General features: G+C 41.0%; 1 protein-coding gene across 8 annotated transcripts in view; it reads right to left on the bottom strand.

Annotated features, from left to right (window-relative positions):
- Positions 1 to 22,834, bottom strand: part of Gapvd1 (GTPase activating protein and VPS9 domains 1) — a 92,754-nt gene that overhangs the window by 34,487 nt on the left and 35,433 nt on the right. For 3 of the 8 annotated variants that reach the window (XM_090330634.1, XM_090330638.1, XM_090330635.1), the window contains 7 exons: positions 20,570 to 20,704; positions 20,257 to 20,446; positions 16,248 to 16,328; positions 12,607 to 12,767; positions 9,760 to 9,889; positions 5,674 to 5,799; positions 2,341 to 2,514 (listed from right to left, as the gene is read on the bottom strand). In XM_090330634.1, the coding sequence (XP_090186760.1) occupies positions 2,341 to 2,514; positions 5,674 to 5,799; positions 9,760 to 9,889; positions 12,607 to 12,767; positions 16,248 to 16,328; positions 20,257 to 20,446; positions 20,570 to 20,704 (997 nt within the window). The remainder of the gene's footprint in view (positions 1 to 2,340; positions 2,515 to 5,673; positions 5,800 to 9,759; positions 9,890 to 12,606; positions 12,768 to 16,247; positions 16,329 to 20,256; positions 20,447 to 20,569; positions 20,705 to 22,834) is intronic. The other 5 variants (XM_090330637.1, XM_090330640.1, XM_090330639.1 and 2 more) reach the window with 3 other exon arrangements.

Raw genomic sequence — 22,834 nt, 5'->3', positions numbered from 1 at the left:
CTAGGCCCTGAGTTCAAACTCAGTACCAGAACAAAAAACTCAACATTAGCCAGGCACTAGTGGCTTATGCCTGTAATCTTAGCAACTCAGATAGCTGAGACCTGAGGATCGTATTCAAAGCCAGCCCAGGCAGCAAACTGTGGGAGATTCTTCTTTTTTTTGCCAGCCCTGGGCCTTGAACTCAGGGTTAGGCACTGCCCTTGGGCTTTCCTTAAGGCTACTGCTCTACCACTTGAGCCTCAGCACCACTTCTAGCTTTTTTCTATGTATGTGGTATCGAGGAATCAAACCCAGGTCTTGGTGCACGCTAGGTAAGTCTCTATCACTAGGCCAAACTCTCGGCTGTCATGAGATTCTTAACTGTAATTAACTACCAATAAACTGGAAGTTTTTGCTCAAGCTGTGGCTTGAGCAGAAGAACTAAGAGATAACACCCAGGCCCCGGTTAAGTCCCACGACTGACAAAAAGATATACAAAAGAATGTCTGATATTTTCTAGGAAACAAGAGTAGTAGGTGAGGAAACAGAAGAAACAAAACTGACTGGCCACTGTATGTTTAGATTGCAAGCCTCAGGGACAGTGTAGTTAGTTTCTATCATTCTCTCGTGTTTATTTAAACATTTCCATGATTTACAAAGAAAATAAAGAAGTGATTAGACTATCTGTATCTTTCAGAACACATACAACAGTATCTGAAGGTGGGAGAATTTTAATATAACAAATCAAATCTCAGTAAACTTTACATTTATAAAAGGAAAAAGAAGAGCTGGGAGCTGGTGGTGCATGCCTGTAATCATAGCTTCTCAGAAGGTTGACACCTGAGGATAATGGGTCAAAGCCATCCTCAGCATGAAAGTCCATGAAACTCTTATCTGTAGCTAACCACCAGAAAACTTGGTGGTGTTATAGCTCAAGTGATAGAGTGCTAGCTCTGAGCAAAGAAGCTCAGTCCCTGAGTTCAAGCCTCAGGACTCGGGGGAAGGTGTAAAGGAAAAAGAAAGTAGACATCAAAATAGATTGTCAGCAAGTATGAAAACAGAATGATAAAAATCTCTTAAAGTTGTACTGGAAGGGAGAGGGAGCACAAATTAAGAGTGATAGCAGATTGATTTTGGTCTCAATAAAATCCTCCCTTGCACAGCTAATATCTGCTAATAAAAAAGACAAAATACTTTTCACCCCTTTCTTTTCAAATGATACCTCTTTGAAATAGAATAAATTCTTTCAGAATTTTTTTTTTGTGGGGGTGGGTCATGGGGCTTGGACTCTGGGCCTGGGTACTGCCCTGAGCTCTTCAGCTAAAGACTACTGCGCTACCCCTGGAGCCACAGCCCCACTTCCCTTTTTCTAGTGATTAACTGGAGATAAGAGATTAGCAGTTTTTAGTGTGTGGGCTGGCTTTGAACAGCAATCTTCAGATCTCAGCCTCCTGAGTACTTAAGAGATTACAGGTGAGCCACTGCAGTGAGCCACTGCGCCCAGCACTCAAGCACTCACTTGAGCCATAACTCGTTCTTTTCCTTTGGTTATTTTCTGAATAGTTCTTGCATTTATGCCTGGGCTAGCCTTGACCACAATCCACCATTTTTTGCTCCCTATATTATTGAGATGATAGGCATAAACTATCATACTAAGGCTTTTTATTCCTTGGTGCCAGTACTGAGGCTTAAACTTAGGGCCTAACAGCTGTTTCTCAGCATTTGCACTCAAAGCTGTGCCACAACTCTACATCCAGCTTTTTGGTGGTTCATTAAAGACAGGAATTCCACAGACTTTTCTGCCTAGGCTGGCTTTGAAATATGATTCTCAGATCTCAGCCTCCAGAGGAGCTAGGATTACAAGTGTGAGCCACCAGCACCTAGCTCATTTTATTGCTATCTGGTGGAACCAAGAGCGCCATAAATGCTGGGCAATGCTTTATCATCACGTTACATCTTCAGCCTTCATTTTTGAGAATTTCATTATCATACTATTCCCAAAAATGTTATGGCTATTATCTGTAGAAACTTTCATCTTAACGTAAGGTGTTTACTCCCAAGTGGAGATATTTTCATCATAGACTAAGAGTACATACTATGCCATGAAAACAAGACAAGAAGCTAATTAGAAAGTCTGAGATTTCTCTAACAGTGTTGTTAATGGGGACTAAATGCAGAAGGAAGAAACCACAATTAGAAACAGTATTCAATGTCCTGTTTCATATAGTTTCAAAGTTTCCCAGTCAGATGCTCACTCCTACTATAACTCCTCTATAAGAGGAGTTACACTTCCCTCTCATGAAGGACAGGAGGACATGAAACTACTACCATTCTTTCAGATGCACTGAATGGACAAGTTACCTGCAATTTCTTGTAAGCGATCTTCCTCGATGTTAGGGTCAAAGTCACTTCCCAGGACATCTGTACTCCAGGTCTCACTCACCGTTTCTGATATATCTCTATCATCTGTTAGACCCATCATGTCACGAATCTCAAACTTCCTTAGCTTATCATCAAGATTATCTTGTGTGGTAGCTATCAAAAACAAAATTGAGCACTTAAAAAACTTTATCATCACTAGGCTTGTAATTCCATTCCAGATCTAACTAAATTAGCCTGCCCCCAATGACCAACTGACCTCTAGCCAAGATTATCCATTTTTATTTGTATATGTGTGCGTTAGCCCAGTCCAAATGAGAATGAATCAACTCACTCAGACTTCAGTGCAAGTGTTTTGCTTGGTTTACTGTGGCACATTATTATGGTAATAACCAGCTAATAAACCCATACTAAAAATGTTTTCTACTTGACATGTACAACTCAAATCTGCATTCTAGTTTTCATTCCATCCTAGATCAACTTCTATGAATTCACTTTTTGTTAACGTTTTTCATTTGGCTCTAGGAACTAAAACTAGGGCTTCATGCCAACTCCCTTATGTATATTATGTTTCTAGGTTTTTTTTTTTTTTTTTTTTTTGCCAGTCATGGGCTTGAGCTCAGGGCCTGAGCACTGTCTTTGGACTTTCTCAAGGTTAGAGCTCTCCCACTTGAGCCTCAGCACCATTTCTGGCTTTTTTCTATGTATGTGGTACCGAGGAATTGAACCCGGGTCTTCATGCATGCTAGGCAAGCACTCTACCACTAGGCCAAACTCCCGGCCCCGTTTCTTGGTATTTTTGAGACAAGGTCTCATTATTTAATCCAGGCTGGTATCAAACTCACAACATAGTACCTTAGCTTCCATCCAAGTGGTGAGATAATCAAGCCCAGGCCTTAATTCACTTCTTAGTATTTCACAAAATATAGACTGACAGCTACCTACATTAAAATCACACAGAAGGCTTTTCAAAGAAGTGGTATTTATTTAACTTGTCATAAACACATTATTTCAGGTTTCTATGTTATTTGCAGCAAATGGAATCACTGATAAATCAATCCAATTGTAAAAGATAGCAATATTTTGACTCAAGCAACACATATTCTAATAGGAGTATCCTTATTCTCTTTTTTTCTTTTTTTTGGTCAGACATGGAGCTTGAACTCTGGGCTTGTGCTAGTGCTCTACCACTTTGAGCCATACTGCCACTTTCAGCTTTCTGGTAGTTAGCTGCAGATAAAAGTCTCTTGGAGGGCTGGGAGTTTGGCCTCGTGGTTGAGTACTTGTCTAGCATGCACAAAGACCCAGGTTCAATTCCTCAGTACCACATACATAGAAGAAAAAAAAAGCCGGAAGTGGTACTGAAGCTCAAGTGGTAGAGTGCTAGCCTTGAGAAAGTCCAAGGAGAGTGCTCAGATCCTGGAGTCTCTTGGACTTTCATGCCCAGGCTGGCTCTGAAACATGGATCCTCAGATCTTAGTCTCCTGAGTATCTAGGATTAAGGGCATGAGCCACCGGTGCCTAGCTTCTTAGTCTTTCTTAAAATGAACTAAGTAAAAATGCTTTTTTTTTTTGCCAGCCATGGGCTTGAACTCTGGTCCTGGGCACTGTCCCTGAGATCTTCAGCTCAAGGCTAGCACTCTACCCCTGGAGCCACAGCACAACTTCTAGTAGGTTTTCTAGTAGTTAATTGGAGATAAGAGTCTCAAGGTCTTTAGTGCCCAGGCAGGCTTTCAACTGTGATCCTTGGATCTTAGCCTCCTCAGTAGCTAGGATTACAGGTGTGAGCCGTCATGCCCAGCCTAAGCAAGACTTCTAGGAGTAAGAATCCTCCTAGAAGTAATTCTCAAGCACACTAAAGTCTTAACAGTCATTGCTTCACACTCTATTTGTAGGAATCTGTCCTAAACCTGAGTCTCTAAAATAAATCCAGAAATGTTTCCAAAGTTATCATCCTAAAGCACAAGAGGCTATCATCCTTAACCACTCATCTAACATTAGCTTGGCTTGCTATAAAGTTGGCCTCCTTCAGTCATAAGCATCACCCACTTTTCAATCATCACCCACCTGTCTCCTCTGTACTATCTGATTAAGTACTACAGTTTCCACTTTTATTACTTTACATACTTGTTTTGCACTTACAGTGTTACAACTCCAACTCTACCAATGCAATGCCACTGGCATTTGGGCTAGTGTTTTCTTCCAATAAGCTTTTCTTTATACTTCCAACCACATGTCATTCACTCAGAACTATCAAAAAATACTGATGGTTTCTGCTGTTGTGTTGTTTCCATAGTATGATTTGAATTCAGGGTCTATATACTTTCCAGAAAGACACTCTACCACTTGGATCCATGCCTCCAGCCCTTTGTAGGTTTCACTGTTTTTTAAATACAATCTCATGTTTAGGCCCAGGCTGGGCTAGATCACAGCCCTATTTATCCTTCCCCATACAAATAGCTGTACTGACAAGAAAATGTCACCTGGGTCAGACTTTTTATTGGTTGAGATGGGGGGAAAAGAGAAGTCTGAATTTTTGCCGAGGCTGGCAAAGATAGAGATCTTCCTGATCTCTATACCTTCTGAGCAGTCATGATTATAGTCACTTGGCTGGAGCTCTACCACATTGAGCCACAGAGCAACTTCAAAGACAAGATATTTATAAACATTTGTATACAATTCCTTCCCAGTTCTATATTACTTGATGCCACTGGTTCATGCCTATAATCCTAGCTACTCAGAAGGCTGAGATCAAGGTTCCATGCCAGCCTTACATAAAAGCCTGTGAGACTCTCATGTCCAATTAACCACCAGAAAACCTGAAGTGGCATTGTGGCTCACGTGGTAGAGCCCTAGCCTTGGCCTGAGAGCTCAGGGACAGTGCCCAGGCCCGGCTTCAAGCCCCACAACAGACCCCCCCCCCAAAAAAAAAAGAAGAACAAACTGTTAGACTAGGAGTAAATAAATTCTACACCCAAATTAAGTTTATTCTTTTACTGCAAATAGCCAACTCACATGTAAACACATTGCTTATCTTTTTTTTTTTTGGCGGGTCATGGGGGTTGAACTTGGGCGCTGACCCTGAGCTCTTCAGCTCAAGGCTACTGTCCTACCCTTGAGCTAAGCCCCACTATCCCTTTTCTAGAGGTTAATTACAGATAAGAATCTCAGGTTCTTTTGTGCCAGGGCTGGCTTTGAACCTTGATCCTCACATTTCAATCTCCTGAGTAGCTAAGACTGTAGGCAAGAGCTACCATGCTTATCTTATAATAAGGCAAGTTCTTCTGCACATAAGACTACTGTGCTCAACTTTACCTTGCTCATGTTCTAACAGCTGGAGAGCCTCAACTCCATTACTCCCAGAAGGTCCTGCTCCAAGTTCTGACACAGACTCTCCTTCCAGGTCTAGAGAAGACACTGAATTGGAGCGATTTGATGGACCTAGAGAAATGTTTATCCAGTGAGCAATCTTTTAAAAAAACATTTATGAGTCACAATGTCATTTTTCCTGCCTTGAAGAGAGACTTATAAACTCATAAGAATTCTTTGAGACATGCTTTGGGAGGAGGGTGGGCAAAGGAGAGCAAAAGAATCAAGGGAGACCAAATGTAGTAATTATATACAATGTATATTATATACAAAATGAACTAGGTAACTGGAGGGTAGAGACAAGAGAGGGAAAATGGGAGAGAATGACATAAGAGGTGACAATGACCAAGAAGCATTGTACTCATGGCCTGACTTATGGAATTGTAACCCCCTTGGATAATTAATAATAATGAAAAAAGTTTTTTTTAGATTTTTTGTCAATTTTGTGGTTTGAACGCTTATCCTCAAGTATGTGAGAACAGTACTCTGATGGGAAGCCATGCCTCCAGCCCTAACTTTTTTTTTTTGCCAGTCCTTGGGACTGAACTCAGGGCCTGAGCATTGTCCTTGAGATTTCCTCAAGGCTAGAGCTCTACACAATTGAGCCACAGCACCACTGCTGGATTTTCTATGTACGTGGTACCAAGGAATTGATCCCAGATCTTTGCGCATGCTAGGCAAGCACTCTACCAGTAGGCCAAATTCCCAGCTCCTTAACTCATGTTTTGCTCATTATTTTTGAATACCTTCCTGCTCAGAGGTGTACCTTGTATGATCCACCTCTGTTAGGCTTCCTGATAGCCAGGGTAACAAGCAAGTACCATTGTATCTAGTTCTTTGTTGAGATGGAGGTTTTCTTATGAACCTTTTTCTCCCCAGACTGGCCTGACACTATGATCCCAATTATCTCGGCCTTCCAAAAATTTAGGATTAAAGCTGTGAATCACCAGCATTCAGGGTTTGTTTTTTGAGACAGGCCTTGTTAAATAGCCTAATCAAATCTTGAACTCAAGATGCATATGCTTTAGTCTCCCAAGTACTGGAATTACAGGTGTGCACAACCAACTTTCAATTTAAAAATGCTTTCAATACTAAAATTATGCCTTAAAAATATTCATGTCAAGGGGCCGGGAGTTTGGCCTAGTGGTAGAGTGCTTGCCTAGCATGTATAAAGGCCCGGTTTCGATTCCTCGGTACCACATACATAGAAAAAAGCTGGAAGTGGTGCTGAGGCTCAAGTGGTAGAGCTATCCTTGAGAAAGTCCAAGGACAGTACTCAGGCCCTGAGCTCAAGCTCAGGATTGTGTCGTCCCGCCCCCCCCCCCAAAAAAATCACACACACACACACACACACACACACACACACACACACACACACACACACACGTCCAGGCCAGATGCGGGTGGCTCAAGCCTATAATCCTACTCAGTAAGCTGAAATCTGAGGAGAGTGGTTTGAACCCAGCCTGGTAGGAAAAGTGTTATGAAACCCATCTCCAATTAATCCACCAAAAATTGGAAGTAGCACTATGGCTGTAAGTGGTAGAGCACTAGCCTTGGGCAAAACAGCTCAGGGACACTGACAAGCCCCAGAGTTCAAGCCCCATGACCAACAAAATCATACGCACAGGGCTGGGAGTTTGGCCTAGTGGTACAGTGCTTGCTTAGCATGCACAAAGCCCTGGGTTTGATTCCTCAGTACCACATACACCGAAAAAGCCATAAGTGGTGCTGTGGCTCAAGTGGTCCTGAGTCAAGACCCAGGAATGGCAAAGAAAAAAATAACACACACACACACACACACACACACACACACACACACTCCCTCTGAGTCACCAATTTTGCTTCTAGAAGTTTATTCTAGACAATAAAAAATTAATGTAAGACTGTGGTGGACCTTGCTAGGTATTATAAATATCTAAAAAGTAGAAGCAATCTAGTTATCACAGAAGAATGTTAAAATGGCTGAGCACTGGTGGTTTACTGTAATCCTAGCTATTTAAGAGGCTGAGATCTAAGAATAGTGGTTCAAAGCCAACCCAAGTGGGGAAGTCTGTGAGACTCTAATTAACTACCAAAAAAGCCAGAAGTGGAGCTGTGACTCATGTTAGAGCATTAGCCTTCAGCAGAAAAAGCTAAGGGACAGAGCCCAGGCCCTGAAACCAAAAGCAGCACCTCCCATCAAAAAAAGAAAGGGGGCTGGGAGTCTGGCCTAGAGGTAGAGTGCTTGCCTAGCATGCACGAAGACCCAGGTTCAATTCCTCTGTACCACATACACAGAAAAAAAGCTGGAAGTGGTGTTTTGGCTCAAGTGGTAGAGCTCTAGCCTTGAGAAAAGTCCAAGGACAGTGCTCAGGCCCTGAGTTCAAGCCTCAAGACTGGCAAAACAAAAAAAGAAGAATGCCAAAATCAATTGATGTGCCTATTTGAAATTAAAGAAAGCCCCTTTGAAAATATGTCATTTCCTGGTTACTGGTATCTCACACTGTAATCCTAGCTACTCAGGAGGCTGAGCTCTGAGAGTCACAGTTGAAAGCCAGCCTGGGAAAAAAAGCCTGTGAGACTCTTATCTCCAATGAACCACCAAAAAGCTGAAAGCAGAGCTCTGCCTCAATCAGGTCGTAGCACAGCAGCCTTGAGGAAAAAAGCTAAAGGACAGTGCCCAGGCCTTGAGTTCAAGTCCCAGTATTGGCATATGAACAAACAATAACAAAAACCATGTTACTTAAGATTGCAAAATTACAAAGGGAAAGAAACTGTGTACATATTATTAAATAAAAAGTCTAAACCTGGGGCTGAGAGTTTAGCCTAGTGGTAGAGTGCTTGCCTAGCATGCACAAAGACCCAGGTTCAATTCCTCAGTACCACATACATAGAAAAAAGCCGGGAGTGGTGCTGAGGCTCAAGTGGTAGAGTGCTAGCCTTGAGAAAGTCCAAGGACAGTGCTCAGGCCCTGAGACCAAGCCCAGGACTGGCAAAAAAAAAAAAATAGTCTAAACCTCGGGCCAGGAGTTTGGCCTAGAGGTAGAGTGCTTGCCTACCATGTGCACAGACCCAGGCTCGATTCCTCGGTAACACATACATAGAAAAAAGCCAGAAATGGTGCTGTGGCTCAAGTGGCAGAGTGCTAGCCTTGAGGGAAAAGCCCAAGGACAGTGCTTAGATTAGGCCCTGAGTTCAAGCCCTAGGACTGGCCAAAAAAAAGTCTAAACTTCTAATTTTGCTGTAAGTTAAAATCTTAACTGCTACTAACATAATGGTGAAATTACAAACAAGTCTACTTCTTTTCTATATTATTGAGAATGAATTATATTACTTTAAAAATTAGAGGAAAAGAGTAATGTTTATATTTACTTTTATTTATTTTTTTGGCCAGTCCTGGAGCTTGAACTCAGGGCCTAAGCACTGTCCTTGGGCTTTCTCAAAGCTAGCACTCTACCACTTGAGCCATCACACCACTTCTGGCTTTTTCTATGTATGTGGTATCAAGGTATCGAACCTGGATCTTTGTGCCCGCTAGGCAAGTACTCTACCACTAGGCCAAATTCCTGGCCTATATTTACTTTTAAATGACCGCTTCAATTTGGCTTCCAATTTTCTTATAATTCTCATTTCCATTATACACCGCTTCCCGAAGGTGTGTTTGCATATATGAATAAAGGAACGCAGACTATTCAAATACACAATGTCCTGAAATACTAGTAAGTCAATCTTTCCCATTTGTACATGCATTATATCCTTCAAAAGGAGCACTATAAGCTTTGGTATATATTAATACTGAGAAACTATAAACAGAATGCTTGTATTCTATATAAGTCTGAATAAAGACTTACATCTTCATTTTATATGACCAACGGCTTATTGCAATCTTAATTCTATTCAGGAACAATCTTTACAGCCAACTGTTCAAACTCATTAGAAGAAACTTTCATTATTCTGCTCAGGGAGAGGCACAGATGGCTTAATTATAATTTATAAGGCTCCTTTAAAGAACATAAAACAAAATATTACTTGAATCACATAACCCTTCACCTTCAGATATGCCTTCCAGATTATCACTGCAGAGGGAAAAGCGCAACGTTTTATCAGGTTTACCGTGGAGTTTGTTTTCATCAACAGGGACATCTCCTTGCCCTCCATCCGAAAGCTGCATGTTTAGGACCTAAGATATAAAATGCCAATTTTGGTTTATTACAAATGGAAAAGATTTTTTTTTAAATAAAAAAAGAACAAATGCACAATTAAATTCTTTTAGACCACTCTTAACTACAACTCCATTCATGAGATCTTTGAAGCCTGAAATAGAATTTATAGGAAACAAATAAATGGATTGCCTGGGCCACCTGAAGTTATGTCACCTTTCTGTTACCTACAGTATTAAAGACAACAGGCAGATAGTGTTTTTGTTTGTCTCTCTCATGTCACATGACCCCAGAAGGCTGTTCTATTAGCTTAGTGGTCAGCAAGTGATCTGGCAGATTTCCTTCTGTTGAGATAATCTTGCTATGTAGCCTAAACTGACTGTGAACCTGCAATTCAACTTTAGTACTGGAATTATAGGCATGTGCTTCTACAATAGGCCCTTGTTCTGGAAGATTTGAACCTGAAAACAATACATCCTTAAACATTTCCAAGTTGCTGCAGAGTGTTAGGTTGCTACTGTGTTAGGTTATTTCTTCATCACTTAGCCAGGGTCTGAGAGCATGGCCTAGTGGTAGAGTGCTTGCCTAGCATGCACAAAGACTCAGGTTTGATTCCTCAGTACCACATATAAAGAAAAAAACCGGAAGTGGTGCTATGACTTAAGTAGAGAAAGCCCAAGGATAGTGCTTAGGCTTTGAGTTCAGTCCCCTGGACTGGCAAAAAAACAAAAACAAAACATTTAGCCAGGCACTCTGGAACTTTAATCTTTACTTCCTGATGTTTGTAGGCTTTTAAATTTTTTAGTGCTGATAACAGGGTCTGAAATCAGGGTCTTGCTTGAACTTTTACTCGATTTGCTCATGGCTATAGCTCTACCACTTGAGCCATGCTTCTAGTACAGCTTTTTGCTTGTTTTTTGAGATGCAATCACGGATTTTTGTACTTGAGCTGACTCAGCATCCTGCACAGCTTGAATTACAGGTATAACTCATGGGTACCTGACTTTGTAGGCAAAAGGTTTTTCTGACTACAGGGTAATCTTTACATTACCTGGAACACAGGGGATGAAAGTCCAAAACCCTATGCCCCCTTATATCCCCTCCCTAGCCTTTTCCCTTTTCTATTTTGTCCATCATGGGGCTTGAATTCTCAGGGCCTGGACACTGTCCTTGTGCTTTCTTAAGACTAGCATTCCACCACTTGAAAGACAGCACCACTTCCAGCCTTTTCTGTGTATGTGGTATCCAGAATTCAAACCCAAGGCTTTATGCATGCTAGGCAAGCAACCTACCACTAGGCCACACTCTCAGCAGTGTTTGCTCTAATGTTAGCTCTTATTCCTGGTAGTAGCAAGTTGTAACTTTCAACGTTCTTTACTATTTTGTTTTGGTGTTAATAGTGGTTGATGGGGCAAGGAGTTTGGCCTAGTGGTAGAATGTTTGCCTAGCATGCATGAAGACCCAGGTTCGATTCCTTGGTACCACATACATAGGAAAAAGCAGTGCTGAGGCTCAAGTGGTAGAGCTAGATCTAGCCTTGAGAAAGTCCAAGGATAGTGCTCAGCCCCTGAGCTCAAGCCCAGGACTGGCAAAAAAAAAAATTCTGGACAGATTAAGACATAAACATTGGTTTATAAAAACAAGTGACCACTGTTTGAAGAAAGCCATCTATTTATTTGCCACTCTTGGAGCTTGAACTCAGGGCCTGTTGGGCTTTCTCAAGGCTAGAGCTCTACCACTTAAGCCAGCATTTCCACGTTTTTTGTTGTTAAATTTTAATTTTACTGTTGGGGTGATGTATAGAGTTGATACAGTTACATTCATCAGGTAGTGGGTACATTACTTCTTGAACATTATTACTCCTTTCCCTACCCCCAAAGACTTTTTTTTTTTTATTTTTGCCAGTCCAGGGGCTTGAACTCAGGGCCTGGGCACTGTCCTTGGACATTTTTTGCTCAAGGCTAGCTCTCTGCCACTTGAGTCACATTACCACTTCCGGCTTTTTCTGTATATGTGGTTCCCAGGAATTGAACCCAGGGCTTTGTGCATTCTAGGCAAGCACTCTACCACTAGGCCACGCTCCTGGCCACAATCTAATTTTTTTAAGCAAATGATTTTGATATGGTTTGATATCCCATCTCTGTAGCTATCCCTAGTAGCTTACACCTACAATCTTAGCTACTCAAGAGGCTGAGATCAGAAAACAAAGATTTGAAGCAAACCTGGGCAGAAAAAATCTAAGTCTTATTTCCAATTAATCAGAAAAAAGTGCCAGGCATTGAGGGCTCACTCCAGAGGGTGAGATCTGAGGATGGTAGTTCAAAGCCAGCCCAGGCAAGAAAGTCTGTAAGACTCTGATTTCCAATTAACCACCTGAAAACTGGAAGTATAGCTGTGGCTCAACCTGGTAGAACGCTAGTTAGCCTTGAGCAGAAAAGCTAAGGTACAGTGGTCAGTCGCTGAGGACAAGCCACACTGCTGACCCCCTCCACCCCCCCAAAAAAAGACTAGAAATAGGTATGGCTAAAGTTAGCTGGTTGCAAAAAAAAAAAAAGCAAAAAAACCTGAGTGAGATTGTAAGGTCTGGAGCTCAAACTCCAGTACTAGCATCAAAAAAATAAAATAAAATAAAGTAACATTGTTGCCTTAGCTTCCTATCTCAGCCTCTCAAGTGCCACCCTGCCCCGTTTAAACTTAACACAGAGTTATTAAGTTAAATGTAGTAATATATTCCTACCTCATTTTCTGACATCATCCCTGGAGTAAGCTGGGGACCTGTCCCTAAGGAAATGACCAAAACCTCTTCTGGTTGTACCTCCTGGATAGTTTCTTGAGATGATACATCATGGTCCATATGTAGATCCACTAGCATATTAGTGCGACTTCTACTCCGAGTTGCTAACAAAATGAGAAGGAAATCAAACAATTTAGACAAAAAAAATCAAAATGAAGAAAATGGCACAGTAAATTTAAAAAATATTTTCCATTAGTGTTGAATATTTGCACATGCACAAGTTATAAAAATATAAAGAAATAAAAATAAAAAACCAGATTCTCCCAGTTACTACACTGACAAGAATGAGAAGTTATATCTCACATCCACTAAACAGGAAATATATACTACACATGATAACATTTACAGCACAGCCAACATATCCCTATCAAAGAAGACTTGGAGGTGACAAGAAAAATATCACCTTGCAGCTAGTCTTTTTTTTTAATTTATTTGAAGAATTTATTAACATTGATTTTTACATCATATTTCAAATGACATGTTTAACTAGTATTCAAGAAGGGAATCTCTATATATAATCACTGGCACTTAAGATTTTAGAACATAATTTAACTTAGGCTGAGGGTTTTATATTTCATATATACATATTAATCTGTGTAATAAAACATTATGTCTATAGAGTCATAAATTTTTATGTCTATGTAGTTGTGCTTATATTTCTAGTACCATGTCCATAGCATCGGGCATGCAAATATTGAGTGCTTGTTCTTGTACTGTTTGGATCTAATAAGACACATATTAAGGATACCATGCGCCTTTTGTTCCTTTAATCTTGACTTGTCTCACTCAACATGATTTGCTCTAGATTCATCCACTTCCCTGCGAATGCCATTATTTTATCTTATCTGTTGGCTATGTAGAATTCATATATATATATATATATATATATATATATATAAAATCACATTTTTTGTATCCATTCATCTGCAGTAGGGCATCTGGATTGTTTTCATTACTTGGCTATTGTGAATAGTGCAGAGATGAACATAGCTGAGCAGGAGTCCTTATCATATCCTGGGTTATGATGTTCAGGGTAGATGCCCAGGAGTGGTATGACGGGATCGTAGGGAAGGTCTATTTTCAGTTCTTTAAGAAACTTCCACACTGCTTTCCAGAGTGGTGTAGCTAGTCTTTTTAAGATTCCATAGTTTTTCTTTTTTTTTTTTTTTTTTGCCAGTCCTGGGCTTGGGCTCAGGCCTGAGCACTGTCCTTGGACTTTCTCAAGGCTAGAGCTCTACCACTTGAGCCTCAGCACCACTTCCAGCTTTTTTCTATGTATGTGGTACCGAGGAATCGAACCTGGGTCTTCATGCATGCTAGGCAAGCACTTTAACCACTAGGCCAAACTCCCAGCCCAAGATTCCATAGTTTTTCTATAAAATGATTTGCCTGTCATCGATCTTCTACACTAATAACTGAACATGATAAAAACTATATATACATATACATACACATACACACACACACACACACACACACACAGTTTTAGCTTTGCTTCTGTTTCTTTTTTCTTTTTTTTTTGCCAATTGTGGGGCTTGAGCTCAGGGCCTGAGCACTATCCTTGGACTTTGTCAAGGCTAGAGCTCTACCACTTGAGCCACAGCACCACTTCCAGCTTTTTTCTATGTATGTGGTGCCAAGGAATTGAACCCGAGTCTTCATGCATGCTAGGCAAGCACTCTGCCACTAGGCCAAACTTGCAGCCCTCCTTCTGTTTCTTTTGAGACAGGGTCTATGTATTCAATTAGCCTCAAACACAAGCGTCTTCTGCCTCAGCCTCCCAAGTGCTAAGTATAGAGGTATGTTATCACCACATCATGCCATTTTTTGTTTCACAGTAGTAAAATGTATGGTTTACTGAGAATAGTAAAGCTTATTAGAATAGGAAGACATTTTCAAAGGTGACAGTGGATTGTCCCAGCAAGGACAAGAATGATAATTACTTCTATACTAGAGTAGACTTCTACAGATGTTTAGGAGGCTTAGTGTATCAAGTCACTTCCAGAACCAGCTCATGGAGAATGACTGACATGAAAAGCGCACAGTAATATGTTTTACTTAGAGGTTGCTGACAAAATTAAGGGCAATTTTTGTTAGAGAGGCACTAAACCATGGCTAGACTGTTGGATCAATTTTTGAAAGCACTCTTTTTTTCCCTTGAAATACATTAAACTCATTCCAGAGATTCAGGAGAGTTTTCCCTATGTTTGAATAAGAAGTCCTTTCTGGTTTTTATTGTTGGTAGTGGTGGTTATGGGACTTGAACTCTGGGTCTGAGTACTGTCCCTAAGCTCTTACGCTCAAGGCTAGCACTCTACCACTTGAGCCACAGCTCCACATCCAGTTTTCTGGTGGTTAACTGGAGATAAGAGTCTCACAGCCTGGCTTTGAATGGCAATTCTCAGATTTCAGCTTCCTAAAGTAGCTAGGATTACACGCGTTAGCTACCAATGCTGGGCATCCTTTCTGTTTTATGGAAATATCCAAAGTTAAAAAAGGAGTCAAGGGGCCAGGAGCATAGCCTAGTGGTAGAATGCTTGCCTAGCATGCACAAAGCCCTGAGTTCTATTCATTGGTAATACATACACAGGAAAAAGCTGGAAGTGGTGGTGTGGCTCCAGTGGCAGAGCACTAGCCTTGAGAAAGCGTGAGGACAGTGCTCAGGCATTGAGTTCAAGCCCCCAGGGACATAAATAAATAAATAAATAAATTCTATTCTTTATCTAAAAGTATTTTTTTTCTAAAATAACTTGTCATGTAAATCTTTTAAGAAATTGAGACTGAAGATTTCAGCTGCCAATGATAATTGTTTTAAGGATTTTGCTCTTGTGACGCTAACATTTTTTTCCTCAAAGACTTTAACAGCTAGAAAATTGAATACAATGAAAAAGTAAATAGAAATCAAATCCTCTTTCCAAAAAGTATAAACATGCCGGGTGCAGTGACTCACATCTGTAATCCTAGCTACTCAGGAGGCTGAGAGCTGAAGATCAAGGTTCAAAGCCAGCCTGGGCACAAAAGAATCTAAGAATCTTGTCTCCAATTAACCTCTAGAAAAAAATGGGAAGTGGGGCTCGGCTCAAGGGTAGGGTGGTAGCCTTGAGCTGAAGAGCTCAGGGACAGCACCCAGGCCAAGTTCAAGCCCCATGATTCACAAAACAAAAAGTATAGACATAGAGCAAAAACACTATGGTAGTGGAAGTCTTTCAACTTTGCTTTGGGTAAAATCTGACTTCCTTGAAGACAGAAAGAGATGAAAGCACAATTACCTTCACTGCACAATGCTACAGATATGTTCATTAATCACTTTTAGTTCAAACGTTCAACATACACAGCAACTTCCAAAAGGCTAAAACAGGCTCATACACACTTATTTTACTAGCTCTATCTGCTACTGAACTATGAACTTAAGTGTAATTTCATGAGCAGGTCTATGATTTAAGCAAAGTATAAATTATAAAAATATAAATAACTGGATTTCATATAGCAATTTATACAAAGCAAAAGCAACAAGCACATGGAACACAGCTGTATAAAGCATTTCTTAAAGTTATGTAAGAAAGGAAAAACAGCCTGCTACCCACCAAATGGGGTGACTAATGTAATGTGCGAAGTAAGGTTGGTGGCTGAGGAATCCCAAGCAGTGATGGCTGCTAACTGTTGTCCTGAGTTGTGAAAGCAGTAAAGAGAAAGAAAATCAACCCTTTGAACAATGGATACAATTTTTAAAAATAAAAAATATAAAATACAAAATTACAGTAGAAAACATTTTTGAGATTTACTTTCCACTAGGATCTACACCTAATGCCACTCTGGGAAGCAGTTGTAAACAATGGGAAAATCTCCTTAAAGTCACTGATCTCCCTGGGGTAACTTGGTAACTAACAGACTACAAACGGCCTCTTATATTAAAGAGAACCACATGTAAAATATCACTTTTTTCTATTTTTAGTTGGGCATTTGGGGATAATAAAAAAGCAAGATTTGTAAACATGCTGCTACATTCCTGCTAATAATGTAATTCTACATTATGCTAATTGTACAGCAGATAAATTTTAAGAATTTGTATTCTGGAAGAAGCTTAAAGATGAAATAATTCCATTCCTCAAGATGTATAAAATGTAATGATGCTCACTAAGTATAACAAGCATCTCATTATTACAAGTTACTGAAACACTCCTGTATTCCTGGCCTAACTACAAGTCACCCTTCATAGTGCAGGCTCTGGGCTAGAGGTGCCTCTTAGCGGTAGAAAGCCATGAGCTCAAGTTCAATGAGAACAGTGGTGAGAGAAAGAAATGAGGCGGGAAGGAGAGAGAGAAAAAGAGGGAAGAAAAAGGGGGTAAAGAGAGGGGCTGAGAATTTGGCCTAATAGTAGAATGCTTGCCTAGCATGCAGGAAGACCGTGTTCGATTCCTGGATACCATATACACAGAAAAAGCCGGAAGTGGCAATGTGACTCAAGTGCTAGAGCTCTACCCTTGAGAAAGCCCAAGGATAGTGCTCAGGTCTTGAGTTCAAGCCCTAGGACTGGCAAGCAGAGAGAGAGAGGGTGGGGGGAGAGGGAAGGAGGGCAGGCAAGCGAGAAGGGGGAAAGAGGAAGATGGGTTTTGAAACAGGAAAGGAGGAGAGGATGGGGAAGAGAGAGGAGAGGGGGAGAAAGGGGTTTTGAAACAGGGAGAGAAAGGCGGAGGGGAAGGGCGAGGGGTTTTGAAATGGGGAGAAAGTGAGTGGGAGGGAGGGAGGAAGGGAGGGAGCATGTATGCAGGCTTCAAGGTCTTCTCCAGATACCCCACCATCTGGTGGTTTCCCATCAAGTCATGCTTAGCTCCACCAGTGTACTTATACCACCAAGGCCACTGATCTCTTGTTCTTGCCAATTAACTTGAGAGTAAAGACATATTCTAATGGTTTTTGCAACCCCAAGATATAACAGTTCCTCAAGTGCAAGACAGTTATTATATCCTCACAGAACACTTGTGTGGATTAAATCAAATAATATTTAGAAGCGGTTTACCCAGTGTCTGGCACATGCTACCTGCTTAATATTTCCACTGTATGTATAGACAAATAGTAGGTAAATACAGATTAAAGACATGTAATTATCTTTTTAGTTTTTTTTTTTTTTATTATTGTTGTTGGTCATGGGGCTGGAACTCTAGGCCAGGGCTTTGTCTGAGCTCTTCAGCTCAAGGCTAACACTCGACCACTTCAACCAGAGTGCCACTTCCAATTTTTTTTTTAGCAGTACAGGAGATTGAACTTAGAGCCTTGATAGTCAGAAACTCTACCACTTGAACTTGTCTCCTGGCCCTTTTTGCTTTACTTACTTTTCAAACTTGGTCTTGTGATTTTGTCTGAAGAGGACTGGATGACTATTCTATTTATACTTCCTAAGCAGCTATGGGATGAGACACACAACACAATGTATAGATATTTATTGACTGAGGTAGAGGTTTTGAGGACTTTTTGCCCAGGCTAGCCCCATGTCATGATCCTCTCAATTTGTTTCCTGAGTAGCTAAAAATAGAGATGTGAGCTACTGCACCCAGGTTAGATTTTTTTTTTTTGTGGATCATGGGGCTTGAACTCTGGGCCTGGGCACTGTCTCTGAGCTCTTCAGCTCAAGGCTACAGTCCTACCCCAGGGCCTAGGCGTTGTTCTTGAGCTCTTCAGCTCAAGGCCATCACCCTACCCTTGAGCCACAGCCCCACTTCCCATTTTCTAGTGATTCATTGGAGATAAGAGCTTTACAGCTTTGTAATGCCCAGGCTGCCTTTGAATCTTGATCCCCAGATCTCAGCCTCCTGAGTAGCTAGGATTACAGATGTAAGCCACTGTACCAGCTGCAGGCTGGCTTTGAACAGATCCTCAAATCTTGGCCTCCAGAGTAGCTAGGATTACAGGCCAGAGCAACCTCGCTCAGCTGTCAGGTTAGATTCCTGAATAAATGACTAAATAGTGAACTATCTGTTTTATTTTATAATAATATTAAGATATTTTAGGCTGGTTGGGCACAGTAGCTCAAGTATTTAATACTAGCTACTTAGAAGGTAGAGATCAGGGTATTATATCTTGATGCCATCCTAGGCAAAAAGGGGTACGAGAACTTTCATCTCAATAAATGCATATGGTGATATGTACCTCCCAACTATGGAGGAATCACAAGACCTGAGCCAAGTACCACATAACTGCCAGCCCCAAAATAGAGAAGCACAAGTACGATTGTAACCCAAGGCTGTCAAGAGGCATAAAGCAAGATCCTACATCAAAAATAATAAACAAAGCCAGATACAGTGGCTCACTCCTGTACTTTAGGAGTTACTTTAGGAGTTACTTTAGGAGGCTGAGATCTGAGAATTGAGGTTCAAAGCCAGCCAGGGCACTAAAGTCCGTGAGACTCTTATCTCCAATTAATCACTAGAAAATGGGAAATGGGGCTGTGGCTCAAGGGGTAGGGCGGTAGTCTTGAACTGAAAAGCTCAGGGACAATGCCCAGGCCTAGAGGTAGGGTGGTAGCTTTTAGCTGAAGAGCTAAAGGACAGTACCTAGAGTTCAAGTCCCATGACCCACCAAAAAAAAAATCATAATCATAATCGTATTAACCAAGGGACAAGAGCACAGCCTAGTGATAGTGATTGCGTAGCATGGACAAAGCCCCAGGTTCAATTCCTCCATACCACATACACAGAAAAGGCCAAAAGTGGCATCGTGGCTCAAGTGGTAGAGTGCTAGCCTTGAGAAAGTGCAAGGACAGTGTCAGGCCCTCAGCTCAAGCCCCAGGAATGGCAAAAAATAAATAAGTAAATACATAACAAGCCAGGTGCCAATGGCCCATGTCTATAACCCTAGCTACTCAGGGTACTGAGATCTGAAGATCATAGTTTAAAGGCAACTGGGCAGGAAGTTTGTGAGAGTCTGATCTCTCATTAACCACCAAAAACGCCAAAAGTGGAGCTGTGTCTCAAGTGGTAGAGTGTTAGTATTGACCAACAGATCTCAAGGACAGATCCCAGGCCCTGAATTTAAGAGACTGAGGGAGCACATGTACACACACACACACACACAGGTCAATACCTGCCTAGCAAGCATGAATCCCAAACTTAATCCCCAGTACTGATTTAAAAAAAAAAAAAAAGAGACATAGATATACAACAGATAGGTAGGTAGACAGGACAGGACAGACAGACAAAGATAATTTAAGGCTACATATGATGGGCTCATGCCTGTAATCCCTGATAGGTAAAGTGGTAGAGTACTTCCCTAGCAAGTACAAGGCCCTTAGTTCAAGAAGCAGAGGATCAGAATTCAAAGCAAGGCAGAAAAATCCACAAGAAATCATCTCCAAAACAGCCAGCAAAAAGATATCTTACTTACCTCGGCTAAACTAGTGAAGACAAAATGAAAACTAATACTTCCCCTCTAGTGGAAATGTCTAAAAGAGTATTATTTAAAACTTTGTTTTAAAAAAAAAAAGGGGGGGGAGGAGGGGAATCCTCTGGGAATGTGGCCTAGTAGTAGAGTGTAAAGACAAGAGCTAATGAAGAAACATTAAATTTAAGGAAAAACTCCAACATGAGAAATTCTCATTACCTATTGGCAATCGGTTCTTTTTGTTTGCTGGAGTGGTTGCTGGAGACATCTGAGGAGTACTATAGGGAGTCATTTCTACACTGCTGCTCTTTCCTGGCTTTGCCTGTGGTAGGTTTGCCAACAAATTGTCAAGAGCCATTCTATCTTCTCTCAATTGATCTCCAGACATCACACTCTTCATAAAATTCACCTATAAAAGTAAAAAAGAATTAGCTAATGACATTAAATTTTTGAACACAATATGTAGTTTTCATATAATATGCTTAGCTGAAAGAATTTTGAGAAAAATCCCATCAAAGAATAAAACCATTACCAGAGTAATTAGCTGACTGTATGTTATATAAACCACTGTTCTGCTCAACCCTTCCAGCAGATTAACAGAGGACATAGGGGGAGTCTCCACTGCACGGCCCCCAATCACAACATCAAGAAAAGCAGCCACGCAACTCTGTTAAAAAAGGAAAAGACCAGAGTAAAATTCTTCCTCTTTAAAATACTGGAACAAATTTGATTAAACAAGTATGCAAAAAATCAATTTCTTGAAAATTATGTTAAATCTAATTAAAAAAAAAAAAAAAAAGCTCTTAAGATCAGAGAGACAAATGGCGCATTTTCTACCTGATATGTAGAATTAGATCTAAAATACACTGGGATATAACAAATTACACAGAATTCTAGATAGTCATTAATAGTGAGACCAAAAGAAGATACTCTTAGGAGAGAATCATAAAGGTGTAATAGCCAAGCACCTTCTCCATATGTATATAAAATAATATACATGCTAAAACAAACTCCAAAGATATGGAAACAAAGGCATTCTTTTTCTTAATTTTTTTTCTCTTTTTCTTTTTTTTTTTTTTTTTTGGTCGAACATGGGACATGGACATGTGCTCTTGGCCTGGGTATTACCCCTGAGTTTTTCAGCTCCAGGCTACAGCTCTACCCCTGAAGCCACAGCGCCACTTCCTGTTTTCTAGTGGTTTTCTAGTGGAAATGAGAGTCTCATGGATTTTAGTGCCCAGGCTGGCTTTAAACTGCGATCCTCAGATCTCAGCTTCCTGAATAGCTAGAATTATAGTTATGAGCCACTGCACCTGGCTGATCCTGTATTCTTTACCTTATATACAGTATATTCACTGCACATCTGTGGGAGGGTGGGGGAAGGGCAGAGAATCTGCAGCAGTGGAGTGCACTGGACACTGATGAAGGTAAACTATGCAACAAATGGGTAAAGATGGGAGGGAGGGAATGGGAATTATACCTAGAATAATACCTTGAGATATTCTGGCAAGCAAAACAAACATGAAAGAGCACTATCAACCACATCAGGAAAAGGAACCTCCCTAGAGAGAATGTATATATAAGACTTTGCCTTAATATAAACAGAGCTGGTTTCTCATTCCTATAATCCTAGCTACTCTGGAGGCTGAGATCTGAGGATTGTAATAGAAAGCCAGCCTAGGCAGAAAAGTCCGTGATAATTTCATTTCCAACTAACTGGCAGAAAACTAGAAGTGCTGCTGTGGCTCAAAGTGGTAAAGTGTTAGGCTTGAGCAAAAAAGCTCAGGAACAGGGCCAGGAGTTTGGCCTAGTGGTAGAGTGCTTGCCTAGTATGCACAAAGACCCAGGTTTGATTCCTCAGTACCACATACATAGAAAAAAGCTGGAGGTGGTGCTGTGGCTCAAGTACTAGCCTTGACAAAAGTCCAAGGACTGTGTTCAGGCCCTGAGTTCAAGCCCCACGACTGGGGAAAAAAAAAAATAGCTCAGGAACAGTCTGGACATCAGTGGCTCTTAACTTGCATTTCTAGCTACTCAGGAGGCTGAGATCTGAGAATTGCAGTTCAAAGCCTGACTCATCCCCAATTACCTATCAAAAAACTTGTAATCCTAGCTACTCAGGAGGCCGAGAGATCTGAGGATCAAGGTTCAAAGTGAGGTGGGGCATGTCAGACTTTCTGAGACTCTTATCTCCAATTAACAACTAGAAAACCAGAAGTGGTACTGTGGCTCAAGTGGTAGAGCCCCAGCCTTAAGCTGAAGAGCTCAGCGACGGTGAGTTCAAGCCCCATGACCAACCAAAAAGAAAGAAAGCCAGAAGTGAGGCTGTGGCTCAAGTGGTAAAACACTAGCCTTGAGCACAAAAGCTCAGGGTAAGTATTCAGGCTGAGTTCAAGCTCAATGACCAGACCCACCAAAAAAAGGGGGGGGGGGAGAGAGATATACAAAGATGATTGGATGACTGATTACTTATGGTCCCTTTGGAGGGCAAATGAAGATTAAAGACTGCCCAACCTTTACATTTCAAACTAGACTAAATTTTTTTGTTTTTCCCTAAACTAACTGAACAATGAAACAAATGTTAATTTACATAATAAACTTAAATTTGGAGCCAGGAACATGGCCTAGTGGTAGAGTGCTCGGGTAGTGCACAGGACTGGCAAAAAAAAAAAAAAAAAAAAAGTCCCACAAACTTTGGTGCCAAGGCTGGCTTTGAACCAAAATCCTCAAATCTCAGCCTCCTAGAATAGCTAAGATTACAGGCTTGAGAGACTGGTGCCCAGCTCACTTTGGATTT

This window comes from Megascapheus bottae, chromosome 3, assembly GCF_031878675.1.
Source record: "Megascapheus bottae isolate mThoBot1 chromosome 3, mThoBot2.hap1, whole genome shotgun sequence".
In the NCBI taxonomy this organism is placed as follows: domain Eukaryota; kingdom Metazoa; phylum Chordata; class Mammalia; order Rodentia; family Geomyidae; genus Megascapheus; species Megascapheus bottae.
Note: the sequence above shows the minus strand (reverse complement) of the source record. Positions and strands in the feature narration are given on the sequence as shown.